General features: G+C 46.8%; 1 protein-coding gene across 1 annotated transcript in view; it reads right to left on the bottom strand.

Annotated features, from left to right (window-relative positions):
- The window catches only part of LOC140409251 (E3 ubiquitin-protein ligase RMND5A), a 59273-nt gene that overhangs the window by 23709 nt on the left and 14434 nt on the right, over positions 1-21130 (bottom strand). Inside the window, exons 2-6 of the mRNA XM_072497586.1 lie at positions 17207-17349; positions 7083-7178; positions 4758-4892; positions 2292-2392; positions 336-502 (exon numbers count right to left, since the gene is read on the bottom strand). Coding sequence (XP_072353687.1) covers positions 336-502; positions 2292-2392; positions 4758-4892; positions 7083-7178; positions 17207-17349 — 642 coding nt within the window. The remainder of the gene's footprint in view (positions 1-335; positions 503-2291; positions 2393-4757; positions 4893-7082; positions 7179-17206; positions 17350-21130) is intronic.

Raw genomic sequence — 21130 nt, 5'->3', positions numbered from 1 at the left:
ATACTTTGCGCTAGTATTCACGGTGGCGAGACTAATAACATTCCAAAGATACTAAATAATTGCGCGGCAGGAGGAAATAAATACAATAACTAACACTAGTTTCCTTAGTACTTTTTCTCTAATGGGGCTAAAGAACCATAGAATTCCTACAGCGCAGAAGGAGGCCAATTGGCCCATCAATTACTGTTAGTTTGCGTGAAGAATCAGAGGGCAACTGACAACTGTAGAATTGCTGACAGGAGTGGTAAAAATCTCAGAGAAAAATGTATCATCTATGACACGTGGTAAAACATGGGCTCCCACAGTATACATTTTCAAGCCAAAATGCGGCTTACCCTTCTGGTGATTCAAAGCAAATGGCTGGAAATTCTTCGCATACTGAAGTGCTTCCCTTTGATTTTCAGTACCTCCCATTAACAGGCTTATGAAATATAATCTGTGTAGCTTGAACTCTAGCGAGCTGTTCTGTGTCATCAACATCTCTCGGTTTGCAACTGCCCATCTTTAAGAAAAATAAGTTAACCAATGTGTTAATTACGATTCTGACAGGAATCACTATAAACCACAGAACTGTAGCATAGTGGTTATGTTATTGGACTCGCGACCCAGATGCCTGGAGTAATGATTCAGAGACACGTCTTTATATCCCACTTGACAGCTGAAGAAATTGTATTCAGTTAATTAAATAGAAATCTGGAATATAAAAAGCCAGCATCGGTAATGTAACTACCAAATTGTTGTTTAAAAAAAAAAAAAAAAAAAAAAAAAAAAATCGGATTCAGTGAAGATCTTAAGAGAAGGAACTCTGCTCCTCTTACTGCATATATCTTATGTGACTCCAGACAAACAGCAGACTTTTAGCTGCCATCTGAATTAGCAAGCCATTCAGTTCCTAGGAGGCAGCACAACACCCTCTCAAGGGCAACTAAGGATGGGCAATAAATGCAGGTCCTGCCAGTGATGCACCCAAAGCCCATGAATGAATTAATTAATTTAAAAAGCAAAAAATAAATATTATTGAATACAGGTGTCGGGACATCTTGTTGAAGTTGAACAAGTCATTGGTAGGACCACACATGGAATACTGTGTTCAGTTCTGGTCAACCTATTATAGGAAGGATATTGTTAAACTAGAAAGAGTGCAGAAGAGGTTTACGAGGATGCTACCAGGATTTGATGGTCTGAGTTATAAGGAGAGGCTGAGACTTTTTCCCCTGGAGTGTAGGAAGTTTAGTGATGTTATAGAGGTCTATACAATAACGAGGAGCATAGATAAGGTAGATAGTCAACATCTTTTCCCAAAGGTAGAGGAGTCTAGAACTAGAGGGCATAGGTTTAAGGTGAGAGGGGAGAGATACAAAAGGGACCAGAGGGGCAATTTCTTCACACAAAGGGTGGTGAGCATTTGGAATGGGCTGCCAGGGACAATGGTAGAAGCGGGTACAATTTTGTCTTTTAAAAAGCAGTTAGACAGTTACATGGGCAGGGTGGGTATAGAGGGATATGGGCCAAATGCGGGCAAGTGCGACTAGCTTAGTGATGGAAACTGTGCGGCATGGACAAGCTGGTCCGAAAGGCTTGTTTCCATGCTGTAAACATCTATGACTTTGTTTAAATTTAATAGGTATAAGATGTAAATCCACATTTGAATATAGGTCACAGAGTAACTAAAACCACCTATGATTGCAGAACAAAAAAAATTTCAATGCCTTCCACCACTCTTCCAAATTTGAGCACGAATGTGTTTCAGTTTTAAAAGAAACATTTATTTTTAGAAGCAGGGCTCTTTCAGGCATTGATAAAAACAGAAAATGTTGGAAATGCTCAATAAGTCAGGCAGCATCTGTGAAGAACAGAGCTCAGATTTGATGGAACGTCATTGAACCGAAACGTTAACTTGGTTTCTCTGTACAAATGATGCCTGACCTGCTGAATGGTTCCAGCAATTTGTGTTTTTGTTCCAGATTTCCAGCATGGATAGTATTTTGCTTTTACATTATTCATTCAGAGATTCTCAATTGCTAGCAAATATGAAGACATAATTTGAAACCATAAACAGAATTACACACGCGCCAAGGACCCGGGTTCGATCCCGGCCCTGAGTCACTGCTCGTGTGGAGTTTGCAATTTCTCCCAGTGTCTGCATGGGTCTCACCCCCACAACCCAAAGATGTGCAGAGTAGATGGATTAGCCACACTAAATTGCCCCTTAATTGGAAAAATAAAAAAGCAAATAAGGAGAATATAAATATTTTTTAAATACGCCATATATTTCAGAAATTGCAACTTACTCTAGTGCAGGCCTTAGATCTCTTACTCTGAGTGCCTCCAAGATGCGATTTAGCTCTACAAAAGGTTCCTTTTGGTTTCCTTCTATGCACAAGCCAGCCTCCTAATAGACAAATGAGAACAGCATTTCTATACCAGGTACAATTGGACAAATCATTCTGGATAAGAGACAACAGACCTACCCGTTTCTCAAAAACAGTATTTCCTCAAAATATGGGGAACTCAAAAAAGGCACAAGGAACAAGGAGCCTGTGTATAAACATATGTTGCTTCTAGAAAGCATAAATGAGCCACGTTCCCCATTGCCTTCTCCATGGCAAAGCCTCAGCCTGAGTCGACTTGCCAACCAAAGAGCCTTTTCTCCTGTAGTATAAATTGCTGTGATTGTTTTAAATTTGGGCATTCTCGTGTTTGTCCTAATGACTGTAAAATGAAAAGCTTTGTGTCTAACTTTCCAGCAATATTAGACAATTTTCGTTATTATGTCCCATGGTGAGAACGTTTAGTGGAATGCAGTCTCGGGTCGATAGCAGGTGGAAACCCTGTTCAGAACTCCATTTCCACAATTACAAAATAAATATCCGCTGCTAGCAGAATAAGCTTTATGCTTGTAAACTATTTTTTTAAAGATTAAAACTGAGCACTCAAGGAACAAGTTTGGTTCTTATTGACAGGAGGAACCTGGCAACGTCCAAACAAAAGTAATTTGCATAAAACTTGCAGGAATAAAAGGGATTAATGGTAATAAGATATTTACAGATGAGGGATGTCATTCAAAAATACTGTCAGTGTATTTGTGTAATCAACTTACTTCCTAAATGATTTCCAGGTTTCTGCTTTCACTATTCTACTTGGGAAACCATTCTACATATTGATCACCATGTGGTATCAGTCCGAAATGCACCTTTTACTTGTTTAAAATGGTCACCACTTGTTCCACTCTCACAATATAAAGCAATTTTCCATAAATGTTCTATACATTCGACCTCCATTTGATTACCTCTCAGACTTTGCCTCTAGGTCTTGCTATAACTCTGGCATCCTGCACTACCTCCAATGTTTGAATGTCTCCCTCGAGTCTCAAAAAAATCAGAGATGGACACTGTAGTAGTTAAGGTGCGATCTGACTAAACTACTGTAGCCAGATCTGAATTCCTCAGATTTGTATTCTATTATTTTGGCTGGGTTTTTCAATGTTCCACTGACCTTTGATTACTCCCCAATGGTTGCATGTTTTGTGCTCTGGGTTTCTGAAAGTCGCAAGCATCTTTTCAACTTGATCCTCGTTTATTTCAGCATCATATATGGAGAAGGCTTGACAGTTCAAATGCTTTACTCCTGCTCCTATTTCTTATACGGGTTACCCATTTCCCCCCCGATACATTTAGAACTTTTATATTTGTCAATATTAAAATGAAGTTGACATTTTCTGTGCATATTTTTTTTTTTTTTTAAAAACAGCTCAATTCTATAACTTCTAAACAGCTTCTTCATTCTCGGTCCGGCAAAATATTGAATGGCAACTCAAAATAGCAGAGTTCGTGATCTCACTAAATTTCTCTGACCCTCCTTTTTCCTCAAAAATACATTTATGGATGTGGCCTTGCTGGCTAGGGATTGCCCATCCCTAATTGCCCTTGAGAAAGTGGTGGTGAGCTACCTTCTTGAAACATTGCAGTCCTGATTTGATATCTAAAAATGCAACTGTGCTTGAATACAAGTCGCTATTGTAAATTGGAAACAGTAATATATCTTTATTGTCACAAGTAGGCTTACATTAACACTGCAAATGAAGTTACTGTGAAAATCCCCCAGTTGCCACACTCCGGCGCCTGTTCGGGTACACAGAGGGAGAATTCAGAATGTCCAATTCACCTAACAGCACGTCTTTCGAGACTTGTGGGAGGAAACTGGAGCACCCGGAAGAAACTCATAGGTTAAAAAGGTGACTCGAGTAACAAAACAGGAATCCAGAGATGAAGGCTAGTGACAGAAATAAACACATCAGTAAACAATTCTTGCTATACTTTCAGGATAAAAGTTGTAGTGAAAACCTTGAAACTGATAAATATAAAATGATAAACATTCTGAAGAACCTCTTTCTCCAAGTAGTCATAAGGAAAATCAGAAAAGTGCCTCCCACAGAGATGACTCATGCATAAATTATTTCAATACAAGTACAATAGGCTGGGAGAGCTCATAGCAAATGGAAAATATTTATTCCATACTGTTGAGACACAATACAGTGCAGGCAAATGGTCGGATAAAAGCAAAAAAGCATGATAGGAAAATGATAATAACATGAAGAGACAAAGTGTCTCACAGTGGAGCACAAAGAATTAGCTGCATTTGACTGGCAAGTTTAATCTGTTCTGAAATACCTGGTCAATTTCAGAGAAGCAATTGAGGAAAGAATACGGAATTACCGATGATACTGAATACAAACTAATCTAAAGTTCATTATTTACCTGACAGAGTTCTTCTGCCACATCCAGCATCCCTTGTCGGAAGAAGTGTTCTACCATCACCTCACTAAGGAGGCGTTGGCTATCGGTTTGCCAGCATCCATCTAGTGCCACACCATTGATATCTGCATCAAAATTCTATGAAGTGCAAATGGGAATATTAACTTGCAAAAGTAATAAAGCAATAAGATAATCTATTTCTTCACTTGCACAAAAATCAATAGCCATATGAAGCACTGCCGAACAAATGATGTACAAATAACAAATAGAAAACAAGATCTAAGATGAAGCTCCAGGCACTCCTTTACACATTTGAACAACAACTTACATTTATAAAGCACCTTTTAACATGGTACATTGTACTAGGGCATGAGCGTCATCAAAACTGAGTCACATGAGATATTAGGGCAGATGACCAAAAGTTTGATTAAAGAAGTCGGTATAGAAGAGTTTCTTAAAGGAGGAAAAAGAGGTAGAGGTGGGAAGAGATTTAGGGTGGGAATTCCAAAACGTAGGGCCTTGGTAGCTGAAGGCACTGCACCCAATCAGCACTTTCTTCTCATTCAGTATAAACTGGTGATCCCTTTACTGTTGGTATTCTTGTGAACTGTCCTGCAAGATGAAAAGCTTCGACAATGTCTTTCTTTCAGCAATATTCACGGTCTGAACTACTAAATGACTATTTCATTAATAAATCTGGAACTGAAAGCTAGTCATGGCTATCATTGATTGTCGTAAAAACCCAACTGACGCTTTAGAGAAGGGAATCTGCCATCCTTACTTTGTCTGGTCTACATGTGGCTTGGTTCCATAATAATGTGGTAGACACTTAATTGACTTCTATAACACTCCAATAAACTACTGTTTAGCAATCAGGGATGGGCAAATGCTGGCCTCGCCAGCAACGCCCACATTGCATGAAAGGAAATCTTTAATTTATTCTGCAGAGAGGGAATTCAATTGCTCACTTTTATGCTTCAACAACTAAAGTCTAGGGTTTTTGAATATTCCAAATATTCAATATCCTTGATTGTCCAATTTCTCATTAACAAAAACAACTTGCACTTATGCAGCACCTACGCTGTAGTAAAATGTCCCAAGGTACTTCACAAGAATGTTAGCAGACAAAAACTGAAGCCAAACCAAGGAAAGAAATATGAAGATAGGTAACTAAATGCTCGGTCAAAGAGGCAGGCTAAAAGTATTTTGTGGGAGAAGAGGTGGAGATACAGAGGTCCAGGGATTTCCAGAGTTTAATGCCTGGGCAACTGAGGGAATGGTAGGGCAAAGGAAACAGAGGATGCCAAATTGAGGGTTGTAGGACTGGGTGAGGTCATAAAGATAGGAAATGGTGAATAAAAGGATGAGGATAAAGTTGAAACATTGTTGGATTGGAAGCCAATTTAGGCCAGCAGAAGGGCAGGTGGATGAATTGTTTTTTTTAAAATGTGAGACAGGTAGGGCGGGGAAGCGAGATCAATGGCGTGAAGGTGAGTGTGGGAAAGAGTGAAAGAATAACAGACTTGCATTTATATAGCATTTTTCACGACTGCATGGTGTCTCAAAGTGATTTACAGTTGTTGAACTTTTGAAGTACAATCACAGTTTATAATGAACAAAACACAACAGTTAATTTGCACACAGCAATTTCCCACAAATAGCAATGTAATAATGACCAGATTAATCAATGTTTGCAATGGTGATTGAGGGATACATAATGACCAGGACACCAGGGATAACTCCTGCTCTTCCTCCAAATGATGTCACAGGATCTTTTTCATCCACCCGAGCAGGCAGATGGAGCCACGGTTTAACATCTCATCTGAGACATGTCACCTTACAATGCAGCATTGCCTCAACACTGCACTTGGCCGTGAGTCTTGATTTTGTGCTCAAGCTAATTTGAGTGGGACGTGAACCCTGAACCTTGTGAATCAGAAAGGGCAGTGTCCCCAACTGAGCGGCTGCTGAAAAGAGGAGACCGAAATAAAACAGACATTTATTTCATCCAACTTCATTCCCAGCCTTCTTTGTACAAAATTCCCAGGAAAAGTGCAAAGCAGTTCAGTAAATCCTTACAAGAATTGTGGTCTGAACAATTACGTTGGCAAGCGAGGGTATGACTTGCCTGCACCTCCTCAGATATTAAGACCTATTAAGACAGCCAATGCAACTAAATAGGCTAGAACTGTCAGATGGTGGCAATGCCATATCCAATGCTGGGTTATAAGTAAGTGCCAAACAGAGCACACAAGCAAAACAAGGTTTTATGAACACTTCTGCACAAAGGAAAAATTGCTTTGGGTGGTAAGAAATCAACGAAGATACCTGATTCGTAGCAAAGTTCTGTCCCATTCTTGGATAAAAGGAGCAGTATTTGGCATCTACTGTAAGTATAAAGAATGGGGAAACATGCCGAAATACCTGGAATTAAAAAAAAAAAGCAGAAGACAGAAACAAAATGGGGTATTCAGTGATGACATTCATGGGCAGGGAGAAATCATGATGCAATTTCTCCAAAATATTAATTTATGAAATGTAATATTTATACATCAAGGTACTTTATGAACCAGAATTCTGTAAAGCAAGTGGTGCTGCACAACTACCAAGCACCAGTTCACTACACCACTGTTCAGAATACACCCCAGGTATGGAGAACAAAGAACAAAGAAATGTACAGCACAGGAACAGGCCCTTCGGCCCTCCAAGCCCGTGCCGACCATGCTGCCTGACTAAACTACAATCTTCCACACTTCCTGGGTCCGTATCCCTCTATTCCCATTCTATTCATGTATTTGTCAAGATGCCCCTTAAATGTCACTATCGTCCCTGCTTCCACCACCTCCTCCGGTAGCGGGTTCCAGGCACCCACTACCCTCCGTGTAAAAAACCTGCCTCGTACATCTACTCCAAACCTTGCCCCTCTCACCTTAAACCTATGCCCCCTAGTAATTGACACCTCTACCCCGGGGAAAAGCCTCGGACTATGCACTCTGTCTATGCCCCTCATAATTTTGTAGACCTCGATCAGGTCGCCCCTCAACCTCCGTCGGTCCAGTGAGAACAAACCCAGCTTATTCAACCGCTCCTCATAGCTAATGCCCTCCATACCAGGCAACATTCTGGTAAATCTCTTCTGCACCCTCTCTAAAGCCTCCACATCCTTCTGGTAGTGTGGCGACCAGAATTGAACACTATACTCCAAGAGTGGCCGAACTAAGGTTCTATACAGCTGCAACATGACTTGTAAATTCTTATACTCAATGCCCCGGCCAATGAAGGCAAGCATGCCGTATGCCTTCTTGACTACCTTCTCCACCTGTGTTGCCCCTTTCTGTGACCTGTGGACCTGTACACCTAGATCGCTCTGACTTTCAATACTCTTGAGGGTTCTACCATTCACTGTATATTCCCTACCTGCATTAGGCCTTCCAAAACGCATTACCTCACATTTGTCCGGATTAAACTCCATCTGCCATCTCTCCGCCCAAGTTTCCAAACAATCTAAATCCTGCTGTATCCTCTGACAGTCCTCATCGCTATCCCCAATTCCACTAACCTTTGTGTCGTCTGCAAACTTACTAATCAGACCAGTTACATTTTCCTCCAAATCATTTATATATACTACAAACGGCAAAGGTCCCAGCACTGATCCCTGCGGAACACCACTGGTCACAGCCCCCCAATTTGAAAAGCATCCTTCCATTGCTACTCTCTGCCTTCTATGACCTAGCCAGTTCTGTATCCACCTTGCCAGCTCACCCCTGATCCCGTGTGACTTCACCTTTTGTACTAGTCTACCATGAGGGACCTTGTCAAAGGCCTTACTGAAGTCCATATAGACAACATCCACTGCCCTACATGCAATCATCTTTGTGACCTCCTCGAAAAACTCTATCAAGTTAGTGAGACACGACCTCCCCTTCACAAAACCATGCTGCCTCTCACTAATACGTCCATTTGCTTCCAAATGGGAATAGATCCTGTCTCGAAGAATTCTCTCCAGTAATTTCCCTACCACTGACGTAAGGCTCACCGGCCTGTAGTTCCCTGGATTATCCTTGCTACCCTTCTTAAACAGAGGAACAACATTGGCTATTCTCCAGTCCTCCGGGACATCACCTGAAGACAGTGAGGATCCAAAGATTTCTGTCAAGGCCTCAGCAATTTCCTCTCCAGCCTCCTTCAGTATTCTGGGGTAGATCCCATCAGGCCCTGGGGACTTATCCACCTTAATATTTTTCAAGACGCCCAACACCTCGTCTTTTTGGATCTCAATGTGACCCAGGCTATCTACACACCCTTCTCCAGACTCAACATCTACCAATTCCTTCTCTTTGGTGAATACTGATGCAAAGTATTCATTTAGTACCTCGCCCATTTCCTCTGGCTCCACACATAGATTCCCTTTCCTATCCTTCAGTGCGCCAACCCTTTCCCTGGCTACCCTCTTCCTTTTTATGTACGTGTAAAAAGCCTTGGGATTTTCCTTAGCCCTATTTGCTAATGCCTTTTCGTGACCCCTTCTAGCCCTCCTGACTCCTTGCTTAAGTTCCTTCCTACTTTCCTTATATTCCACACAGGCTTCGTCTGTTCCCAGCCTTTTAGCCCTGACAAATGTCTCCCTTTTCTTTTTGACGAGGCCTACAATATCTCTCGTTATCCAAGGTTCCCGAAAATTGCCGTATTTATCCTTCTTCCTCACAGGAACATGCCGGTCCTGAATTCCTTTCAACTGACACTTGAAAGCCTCCCACATGTCAGATGTTGATTTGTCCTCAAACATCCACCCCAATCTAGGTTCTTCAGTTCCCGCCTAATATTGTTATAATTAGCCTTCCCCCAATTTAGCACATTCACCCTAGGACCACTCTTATCCTTGTCCACCAGCACTTTGAAACTTACTGAATTGTGGTCACTGTTCCCGAAATGCTCCCCTACTGAAACTTCTACCACCTGGCCGGGCTCATTCCCCAATACCAGGACCAGTACCGCCCCTTCCCTAGTAAACAGTGCAATCCAGGCCGTGATAGAATTTGATCATCTCTGATCAAATAGCCAGGTGTAATTTAATTTCTCGGCTTGTATGTTCGGTTGCACTATTGGGATTTACTGCATTTTCCTGAATAAGAGGACGACAAAAATCAGCAGTGGCTTTCTCAGCAAGCCTGCCACTAATAAAAGAGCTGAGCATCATTGTAATCATTATGCATCATCAGAAGCAACATTAATATCAGTCACTCAACTTAAGTGCCAGAATTCTGTTATGGAGCATGTGCCAAAATAAATCTGAATATGCCTCCATTTTACAATTCACATAAACAATTTGAAATTACCTCGATTGCTCAAGAGTTTATTCAGCAAAAAGGCTAATCTATAGAAACTGTGGATTAGTGGATATTGCTCGGATTAGTGGATATTGCTCGAGCAACAGCAATTTGTCCCAGAATCCATGTAAGATATAGCCAAAATTGACCAGGGTTCCTATTACTAATCACTGCCCAATAATGCATGCTGGAAGTACATGTAGATTTTGGGTGAGGATAGAATTGAGAACATAGTCTACCATGATGCCCACTCAGCCAAAACCCACCCTGCACTTCTGTTAATGACTAGCCTATCAACAAGATCACAAAATAATTATACATAAGGGTAGCACGATAGCACAGTGGTTAGCACTGCTGCCCCACAGCGCCAGGGACCCGGTTCAATTCCAGCCTTGGGTGACTGTGTGGAGTTTGCACGTTCTCCCTGTGTAGGATTTCTCCGCTTTCCTCCCACAGTCCCAGGTGTACAGTCCAGGTGGAATGGCCATGCTAAATTGCCCATTAGTGTCCAAAGATGTGCAGGTTAGGTGGGGTTATGGGGATAGGGCGGGGGAGTGGTCCGAGGTAGGTGCTCTTTCAGAGAGTTGGTGCAGACTCAATGGGCTGAATGGCCTCCTCCTGCAATGTAGGAATTCTATGGTTCTATTCTATTCTTCTATGGAATAGTGTAGTGAACTCGCCAACATTGAGGGCATTTAAAAGTTTATTGGATAAACATATGGATGATAATGGCATAGTGTAGGTTAGATGGCTTTTGTTTCGGTGCAACATCGTGGGCCGAAGGGCCTGTACTGCGCTGTATTGTTCTATGTTCTATGAATGCCAACCAGTCCATCTAACTTCATTCATCCAAAATGATCTTAAGAGTCTCCCCCTCCCAGCGTTTTTTTCCCCATTCTTTCATGGGATATGAGTATTGGTGACAAGGTCCGCAATTGTTGCCATTCCCAATTGCCCTTGAGAAAGTGTAGATGTATGGCGTTGCATCGGAATATCAAGCTACAAAATGGCATTTTGGGTGAAGTGCCAGAGAACAAACCGTAGCTCTGGTTATAGATTTCAGCTTAGAGAGTGTTTTGAGAGTGGGGAGGTGAAGTGGGGAAATTAAATAAGAAAAGGAAATTATGTTCATCGTGCTAACAATGAAGATATGGGGCGTCATTCTCCGACCCCCCAGAGGGTCGGAGAATGGCCGTTGGCCGCCGTGAATCCCGCCCCCGCCGGTTGCCGAAGTCTCCGAAGGGAGAAAAGTCGGTGGGGCGTTAATGGCGCCGCTGCCGCGGAGAATGTCACGGGTCTGCGCAAGGCAGCCGATTTTCGGCCTGCCGATATTCTCCCTTCCGGATGGGCCGAAGTCCCGTCGACGTGATGACCGTTCACGTCGACGTAAATTAAACCTCCTTTTCATCGGCGTGACCCTGTGCTCCAGGTTCACGCCGACCAGCGTGGAGGTGAGTGACGGCCTGGGGGGTTGGCTCTGGGCAGGCGATGGCGTGGCCGCCGTCTGAATGCGTGAGGAGAGGTGCGTCTCGGGTTGTGTGTGTGTGTGTGTGCGGCGGGGGGGGGGGGGGGGGTGGTTAGAGTAGGCTGGGCTCCGGGGGAGTGCCGGGAGGGGGTCCGTGCTGGGGAGGGGGATGGGGGTGTCCGTGCCGGGGTGGAGGTTGGGGGGGGGGGTCCGTGCCGGGGAGGGGGATGGGGGTGTCCGTGCCGGGGTGGAGGTTGGGGGGGGGGTCCGTGCCGGGGAGGGGGATGGGGGTGTCCGTGCCGGGGTGGAGGTTGGGGGGGGGGGGTCCGTGCCGGGGTGGAGGTTGGGGGGGGGGGGTCCGTGCCGGGGTGGAGGTTGGGGGGGGGGGGGTCCGTGCCGGGGTGGAGGTTGGGGGGGGGGGGGGGGGGTCCGTGCCGGGGAGGGGGATGGGGGGGTCTGTGCCGGGGTGAAGGTTGGGGGGGGGGGGGGGTCCGTGCCGGGGAGGGGGATGGGGGGGTCCGTGCCGGGGTGGAGGTTGGGGGGGGGTCCGTGCCGGGGTGGAGGTTGGGGGGGGGGGGGTCCGTGCCGGGTGGAGGTTGGGGGGGGGGGGTCCCTGCTGGGGAGGGGGATGGGAGGGCAAGTGAGTTGGTCCACCTAGCCAGGTGCCAGCCTCCAACAGTTGGACCCATGCGGTCCATGCCACCTGGCTGGGGGGAGGAGAGGATATGGGCAATGTCGTCGTTCCCCTCCCCCCACCAGGCCGTCATGTTTTCAGATCATCCAGCGATGTTGGCCGCCGTGGTGGCAGCCGCTCATGTCTATGTTGCCCTGGATGAGGAGGAGGAGGAGGAGGAGGAGGAGCGTGCCAGAGAGGCGGCGCAGGCTGCTGCAGAGGGGCAGGCGGCAGACGCCCAGGCTGGAGGTACACCCGACCGACAGGACGAGGAGGGGGAGGAGGACATCGCGGCCCCACGGCAATGGAGGCACCCGAGGGCGCCCCGTGTGTACCGGCCCAGGCAGTCATGCCAGGACCTCACGGACCGGGAATGCAGGAGGAGACTCCGGATGAGCCGGGAAACCGTGGCACACATCTGCCACCTGCTGGCACACCTGTCACCGCGTGGCACTGGCGGGGGACACCCTCTCCCCGTGTCCGTCAAGGTTACGGTGGCCCTGAACTTTTATGCAACGGGGTCATTCCAGGCACCGAGTGGGGACCTGTCCGGCATATCGCAGACATCGGTGCACCGGTGCATCCGGGCAGTGACAGATGCCCTATATGCCATGGCGCACCGCTACATCCGCTTCCCCGTGGACCGGGCCAGCCAAGATGCCCGGGCCGTGTGCTTCTCTGCCGTGGCCGGGTTCCCCATGGTCCAGGGCGCGATCGATGGGATGCACGTCGCCGTGCGGCCACCTGCAGATAGCAGGGCCGTGTTCACTAATAGGAAGGGGACCTATTCGATGAACGTACAGGTGGTCTGCGACCACCGCATGATGATCCTGCACGTCTGCGCCCGTCACCCAGGCAGTGTACACGACTCATTCGTGTTGTCGCGGTCATCCATCCCCGGCATGTACGAGTGACGCCATCCCCGGCTGAGGGGCTGGTTGCTGGGCGACAGGGGCTACCCATTGCGATCGTGGCTGATGACGCCTATACGGAGGCCACGCAATGAGGCGGAGAACCGCTACAATGATGCCCATGTAGCGACAAGGGGAGTGATAGAGAGGTGCTTTGGCGTGCTGAAGATGCGTTTCAGGTGCCTGGACCTCTCTGGGGGCGCCCTCCAGTATCGGTCAGATAGGGTCGGCCGCATCATTGTGGTGTGCTGCGTCCTGCACAACATAGCCCAACAGAGGGGCGATGTGCCGCAGGCAGAGGAGGGCGGAGTGGAGGAGCAGCAGGAAGAGGCGCAGTCTTCCCCAGATGAGGGGGATGGGGTAATGGTCAGGGCAGACAGGGTAGACACAGGCGGGTGGCTGTCCACCGTTACCGGCTGGCCCAGCGGGCACGGTACAGACTGATAGACGCCCGCTTCACTGACTAGATGGGCGTGGGAATCGGGTAGTATGGCCACAGACCGCACACCATGGCAACAGCCGACCACCCACACCCCCCACCCACCCAGCTCCCTCACCCCCCTCCCCAACCCAACCCACCCCACCCGCATGCACACCACCCCACCCCCCCCATTGCCGATCCACCTGCGGCACAACGGGCCGGACTCACACAGTTGCGGGTGGACGCGTGTCTATCGCAGGCCATGGAGGATGATGACAACCCGCCCTGCGGTGAGCTCCTGGCTCTACATCGTTGGACTATGTCTGACCCATGGCCACAGTACCACCATCCACCCGGACCATCCCGGCATGCGGCTGTGACACTGCAGCGCACGGTCCCGTCCTCTGCCCGGGGGATGTTGATGGCGGCCCAGGGGGAAGGGGGCAGACTCACCTGGGGCTGAAGTAAGACCACCCCTCACACACACACTTGCGCTCAACGTACATGACACCCCCCGCACACTTTGGACAGAGCACAAAGGCAGCTTCTGTAGGTGTAAAATTGACTTTAATAACCAAAGGAGTTCATGCACGTGCCCTAGCCCCTAAAACTCATCTGTGCCCTGCAACCGTGCCAACTTACTCAGTGTCTAATTGTTTGGCCTTACGGGCCCTTTGACTATGTCTACGTGGTTCCCCAGACGGTACAGCAGAACTGGAGGTGGACTCCTGTGATTCCTGCCCTCTGACACTGGATCCCTTTGGCGGCCGTTTCCTGGGGCGTCCTGGCCTAGATGGGCCAGGCTGCGGCCCGGGCGACTGGGATGGCGAGCTGCCAGCCTGTCCTGCCCGTTGCCCACCCGATGCACCTGGGACGGAAGGGGGGGGGGGGGGAGTCCGAGGTGTCGCGGTGTACCGGGTCCTCCCCTAGAGAGGGAGCCGGGACGGACCACACCACCTCCTCCTCCCTCGGGGTGCCCGATGGCCCCCAGGCCTCTACATGGGTGGGGGATGCGAACGGACTGGCCATCCGACGCCCCCCCGACATCTGGCGCTGCCAGTCCTGGAGGCCCGTGCTGGTATCGACAGGGGTCTGTAGGTTTGCAGCCATGGAGCCCAGGGGGTTGGCAAACCCTGTCTGTGACAGTGCGACGCCGGCTCGCACATGGCCACTGGCGCCGATGCCCTCAGCGATGGCCTGCAGAGACTGGGCCATGGCCTGCAGAGACTGGGCCATGGCCTGCAGAGACTGGGCCATGGCCTGCAGAGACTGGGCCATGGCGTTGAGCGCCTCTGCCATCTGGCGCTGGCACTGGCTCATGGCCTCCTGTTAGAGGGCAGCCATTTCCTGGGCCACAGACGCCGCCTGCACGGAAAGCCCCAGGCCTCGCAAACCGTTCCCCATGTCTGACACCGTCGCACCCATTGCCTCCACCGCGGACGCCACCCGTGCGGTGTCGGCCTGGGTGGCACGCATGACCGGCACCACTTCCAGCTCCTGGACGCGGGTGGACTCCTCCACCTGCGACCGCAGCCGCCGCAAGCCGCCCGTCACCCTCTTCGCTTGTCTCCGGGTCGGTGGTTGCATCGGATCTATGTGTGGGTGTGGTAACTCCAGGAACCCGGGATCCATCTGGGCAGCAGATGTTCACTTGGGCTGGGCTGCCCTCCGACCGCCCGGCCCCTCTGCTGCTCCTACCTCCACCTGCTGTACCGGGACGGCTGTGTTGTGCGCACCAGTGAGTGTACCAGACGCCTCATCACTAAAGTGCCCAACCGAGGTGAGTGTTTCTGCGATGGTGGAGGGTGTTGGTGACAGCAGTGGTGTTGTGTCGTGCTCTTCGTCCCACTCTGAGTCCATGGCACTTTGGGGTGGGGGTTCGTCTCCACCCATCCACTCTGAGTCACTGTCCGGTATTTTGTCTTCCCGGGTATTGGTGTCCCGGGTAGTGGTGTCCTGGCTCGGATGTGACGGGGGCCTGTGGCTGCCCCCCTCATCGCTGGGTGGTCGCTCCCGCACGTGACGGGGGTGTCGTCTCCCTGTTGCTCCAGGTCTCTCAGTCTCCCGTGGTGTGCGAGGGGCATCCTGCGGGCGTCACATGCTGGAGGGTGCGGGTCTCTCCGTCTCCCGTGGTCTCCGAGGGGCATCTTGCGGGCGTCGCATGCCGGAGGGTGCGGGTCTCTCCGTCTCCTGTGGCCTCCGAGGGGCATCCTGCGGGCGTCGCATGCCGGAGGGTCCGGGTCTCTCCGTCTCCCGTGGCCTCCGAGGGGGGGATATGAGGGAGGGGGGATATGGGGGCGGGGGGGATATGGGGGAGGGGGGGATATGGGGGAGGGGGGGATATGGGGGAGGGGGGGATATGGGGGAGGGGGGGATATGGGGGAGGCTCACCCTGCCTGCTCTGACGAGGTCGCTCACCTTCTTATGGCACTGGGTGCCTGTCCGTGGTGTCAGGGCCACAGCGGTGACAGCCTCCGCCACTTCCCTCCACAGACGCCGGCTGTGGCGTGGGGCAATTCTGCGGCCGTGCCCGGGATACAGGGCGTCCCTCCTCTGCTCCACCGCGTCCAGGAGCGCCTCCACATCGCGTGACTCGAACCTCAGGGCTGAGCGGCGGCCAGCCATCCAGTTTGGTGTTGCGGTCGGGTGTTGCGGCGGGTGGGGGGGAGCAGCGCGGCCTTACGAGCCGTCACGCCGTGCGGCGCGTATGACGCTGCACGGCGTGAACCACTGCGCAAGCGCGGATCCCGTTACGTCGCAGCTAGCCCATTTCGGGCCGGAGACTATCGACCCATTTTTCCGACGTGACGCAAGTCGGATTTGCGCCGTTTTTTGCGCCGATTGGCGGACTTTCCGCCGATAACGGAGAATTTCGCCCATGGTTTCAGTGCTGAAAAGGTGTGGACCATACAAAATAACCTTGAGGATCAGAAAAGAGCCAACGAATCAGCTCCTTATTTATCATGTGACAAGATAGAAATATTTTAGTTGTCTTTACCTGCAGGTAAAGAAAAGAAACATGACTGTTTTAATTTGATGTGTAAGTAAATTTAAATAGGGTGCTTTGAAAACTGATTTGCTTATTCCACCCAGAACTATATTTTTAATGTGTGCAATATCCATTAATTGTATGATAACAACCCAGAAATAATCATTTAATATTAGTCGATTAACATATATTACATATGATATTTGTTATTTGAACAGTAGTAATTTAACAGGTTAAAATAGGCGAACATCCTGTTCAGATCTGGATAAAAGAATGTCGCCAATGCTTGTATCCTAATATTATTATTGGTCCTGCATATGTTTACATTGCTTTTTAGTATAGTTTGAAATACTGTGACATCAAGTGATGGGAAAATGGTATTCTATCATTCCATTAATCAACACAATTAAAAAAGATGTTTCTTAAATTCCTTCATCAGGTGAAGTTTCTTCAGTCACTGAACCTTCACCCCCAACCTTTTGTTTTCTTTATTCACTTCACCTGACAGAGGGATTTATGTATCTTGAAACCTAGTGTCACCTAGAAGGGTAAATTAAAATGCATCAAAGAAATCTTACCCACACAATTTTACTACTGGATTAATCTAACTCAAATCCATAAGAACAAAATTGTGGAGATTGTCAGTAGAATTTGGCGTTAACTTACCCGGTCAATGGCTTTACCTACTCGTGAAACACTGCAGTGAATGTCCTTGTGGTCGGAAGCCAGTTTTTGAACTGTGTCCTTTATTCTTTTGCAACACTGAGACAAAACAAGCGACAAGGTCCCTGACAACTCAACATCTTGCCCTAATGCCACATAAAAAGAAAAAAAACATGAATTTTAATCTTTAAAATATGATCAGTTCAGCCCTTGCTCCTTTATTGGTAACTTAGTACTGCTCATAAAAACACAGCATATTTTTTGGCTTCTGATAACTTCTATCAATTAATAATTAGTAGGTACGTATGATGCAATTACGGTATAACAGAAGCTTAATTATATCCAAAGTAACGCACATAATGTGCACTCTCTATAGTTCATTTTTATAAAATTGATTCTCAGGGTGTGCGCGCGCGCCAGCACTGTAGAATACCCAATATCAGATTTATTCTTGACAGCCAATGTGGCTGGTCCAGTTAAGTGCCTGGTCAATGGTGACACCCCCAGGATATTAATGGTGGGTAATTTGAAGATGATAATGGTACTGAGTAGACGTGTTCTCTCATTGGAGACCATTACTGCCTGACATGTGGCACCAATGACACGTGCCGCATCATCAGCCTATGCCTAGATGTTTGCAGAGCTTGCTGTGATGACAGATGCAGAGAACCCAAAGAACATTATTTATATTGTGCTCCACTAGAAACATTTTTTGCTTTATTTTGATTTTGCTGTCTGAAGAATGAAAATGCTGATGGAGAGTTGTAATAGTATCAGTTGCTCTTCAATTTCTTTCCTTGGTAAATAGAAAATGTAAAGGAAACCCACGGTGATTCATAGACAGAGTTTCACTTCCCCACCACTCTAAGTTTTCTTTTTTCAAGGACTCACAATTGGTATGCAACTGCAACATATCCATGTGGTACAGACCCCACTGTTTGAAGGAATCTCTTACATCTTCCAATAAACAATAACCATTATCAATTTGCATCGAGGTCAATTTCAAAGTTGCTGGCTATAACTAAGGATAAATAAGGAGCATGAGAATTTAATTTACTTTGGTCACCTCATTAAGGTGTGCTGAGCACAGGAACAAACATAAGTAACCAATGCTCCGTTAATGTGCACTGAATGTAATCAATAGTCTGATTCCGAGAACTCTTTTACCTGCCCAGTGAATTAGTGCCTGCATCCCGTCAGCTGTAATAAACAGAGCAGGTTTAATAGCTATCCAGACCCCTGGTAACATTTCCCTCAGCTACAATGTTCACTTTATCAAGTGCTCAAAATAAATTAAAAATTAAACTGCTTCCAGATGAAACATGTTTTAACAGCATGAAAGCATTTTAACCCCTAATTAAAACCAATTAATTCATTGATGTTTCAGCTACAGCAAATGCATACGGTGAACTGTTTTCTTCATTACATTTGCTTTATTATTTTCCTGCATTCAAATGATTAGGTCCCTTTTGAATTCATAGAATTTACAGTGCAGGAGGTCATTCGGCCCATCAAGTCTGCACCGGCCCTTGGAAAGAGCATCCTATTCCACCCGAGCCCCGTAAACTCATTTGCATAATATTGAAGAAGAGATTTTCAGTGTGTTAAGTTTTGGATTTACTGGTGGAGATTGTGATGATAGCACGGCCCACAACACATTGTCTACCACCTCCACGATCTTGGCTGTCAGGTGATACTAGCCATCATATATAATGGGACAGAGTTGTAAGAACACAGACAGTTGTGACTGCAGTTTATATTCACTATTATACAATCTTATGATGTGTTTATTGCAGAGGGAATACACTCCTTGTACTGAGAGAAATTCTTTAACAGTCCAATTGTAGTTAGCACTGTTACTTCACAGCGGCAGAGACCTGGGTTCAATTCCAGGCTTGGGTCACTGTCTGTGCAGAATCTGCACGCTCTCCCTGTGTCTGCGTGGGTTTACTCCGGGTGCTCTGGTTTCCTCCCACAAGTCAAGAAAGACGTGCTTGTTAGGCAAATTAGACATTCTGTAATCTCCCGTATACCTGAACAGGTGCCGGAATGTGGTGACTAGGGACTTTTCGCAGTAAATTCATTGCAGTATTAATGTAAACCTACTTGCGACACTAATAAAGATTATTATTGTAAATTCTGTTCTTCAGCTTATGCTGCATTTGGATGACAACACCAGAATGAAAGATGGGGAAGACCAATTTTACAGGATGAATTAATGCCATTGCAGAAGCAATATAGTGGTATAATATTTCCGAAAACATACTGGTGCCAATACAAAAGCATACCCTCGGGATGACATTGGTTAGTATAATGGAACAGGGAGACAGCACATGATGGTATAGTTGCAATTGTAATTGTATGAATTATGCAGCATGCCTCAATTTTTAAATACGCCATCTGCCTTAACCCGAGGTGAGAGGCGACTGTAAAAACAACAGCTTTTTCAAACAAGAATAAAAGTTTCCTATGGAGAGCAAAGTTAAAATTTGCAGGCGGGTAACATGGTAGGAATTCAATGAAAAAATTCTAGCTTTCAAAGCGATCATTTTGTTGAACAAAACTCATTTAAAACAAAAACAAATGACTAAGCTGAATACTTTTGCTCAATCTCCCATAAGGCGGAATCACAATTTATTCTTCAGCTGATGGTAGGAATAACGGTACTGAAGCACAGGTTTCCCTCACTCAATGGCAGTTGGTATAGCACTATTAAATCAGCTTCCGCATTAGAAAACACACAAAAACAATAACCGCACCAATTATTACTTATAACAAGTGGGTGGCAGTCATCTTCTCCAACATAGTGTGAAGTAGTTCATTTTGGTCGGACTAACGAGACGCAATGTAAAACAAAGAGCACAATTCTAAAGTGGATGCTGAGCAACGGGACCTGGGGACATATTGGCACAAATCACTGACGGGGTCAGGTCATGTTTGTTTTTTAGTTCTTTCATGGGGAGTGGGCTTCGCTGGTTAGGCCAGCATTTATTATCCACCCCTAAATGCCCTAGAACTGAGTGACTTTCTAGACCATTTCAGAGGGCAAAGGTAAGCCTCACTGCTGTGGATCTGTAGGCCAGACCAGTTAAGGACTGCAGATTTCCTTCCCTAAAGGACATTACAGAAACAGGCGGGTATTTATGACAATTGGCAACGGTTTTGTGGTCATCGTTCGACTTTTAATTCCAGATTTTTATTGAATTCAGGTTGAGTGTGCAGTTAATAAAGCATAGAGAATAAATAGTGGCAGAGAGATCAAAAACAAGGAAGTTATGAGAAACTGTATAAAACACTGGTTCGACCTCAACCAGTGTTTTGTCCAGCTCTGGATACCACACTTTAAGGATAGGAGTCATTAGAGATAATACAGGAAAGAATCACAAGAACAGTTGCAGGGACACGGAAGTTTGGCTACTTGATTAGAGAAGCGGAGGCCGGTCTCCTTCGAGAAGAGAAGGTTGAGAGGAGAGGGATAAGGACAGTTTTATAAAGTAAACTAGGTTTAAGTAAATGGGAAAGATGTAAATTTTCTAAATAATACACTTTCTTCCCACACATTAGAAATATTAAGTTTTGAAATGAAATTCGATAAATCTCTTAATTTTACAATACTCCATCTTGTTAAAACAAGCTTGAAAAACAGACGAGTTCAGTATTAGGCAAAGACTTGGGAAATTACTTTATCCAGTTTTGATGTGGTGTTAAATCTGCCTTGGTTGGTTTGTATTTGACAGGTGCAAATTTATCTCAAGTGGAGTTGCAAAGAGTGCTTGCCAAACTCATCAAACTGCAATTTTAGTCTAACTACAATATTGAGGAATGGTCTAAAAGATTGAATTCTTCAAGCCCGAGTTTCAACTCAGAAAACTAACAAAGTCATCAAGGAAATTTACATGGCTGGATCAGAACATTTGAAGTTGCAGG

Source organism: Scyliorhinus torazame, chromosome 3, assembly GCF_047496885.1.
Source record: "Scyliorhinus torazame isolate Kashiwa2021f chromosome 3, sScyTor2.1, whole genome shotgun sequence".
Lineage (NCBI taxonomy): Eukaryota > Metazoa > Chordata > Chondrichthyes > Carcharhiniformes > Scyliorhinidae > Scyliorhinus > Scyliorhinus torazame.
Note: the sequence above shows the minus strand (reverse complement) of the source record. Positions and strands in the feature narration are given on the sequence as shown.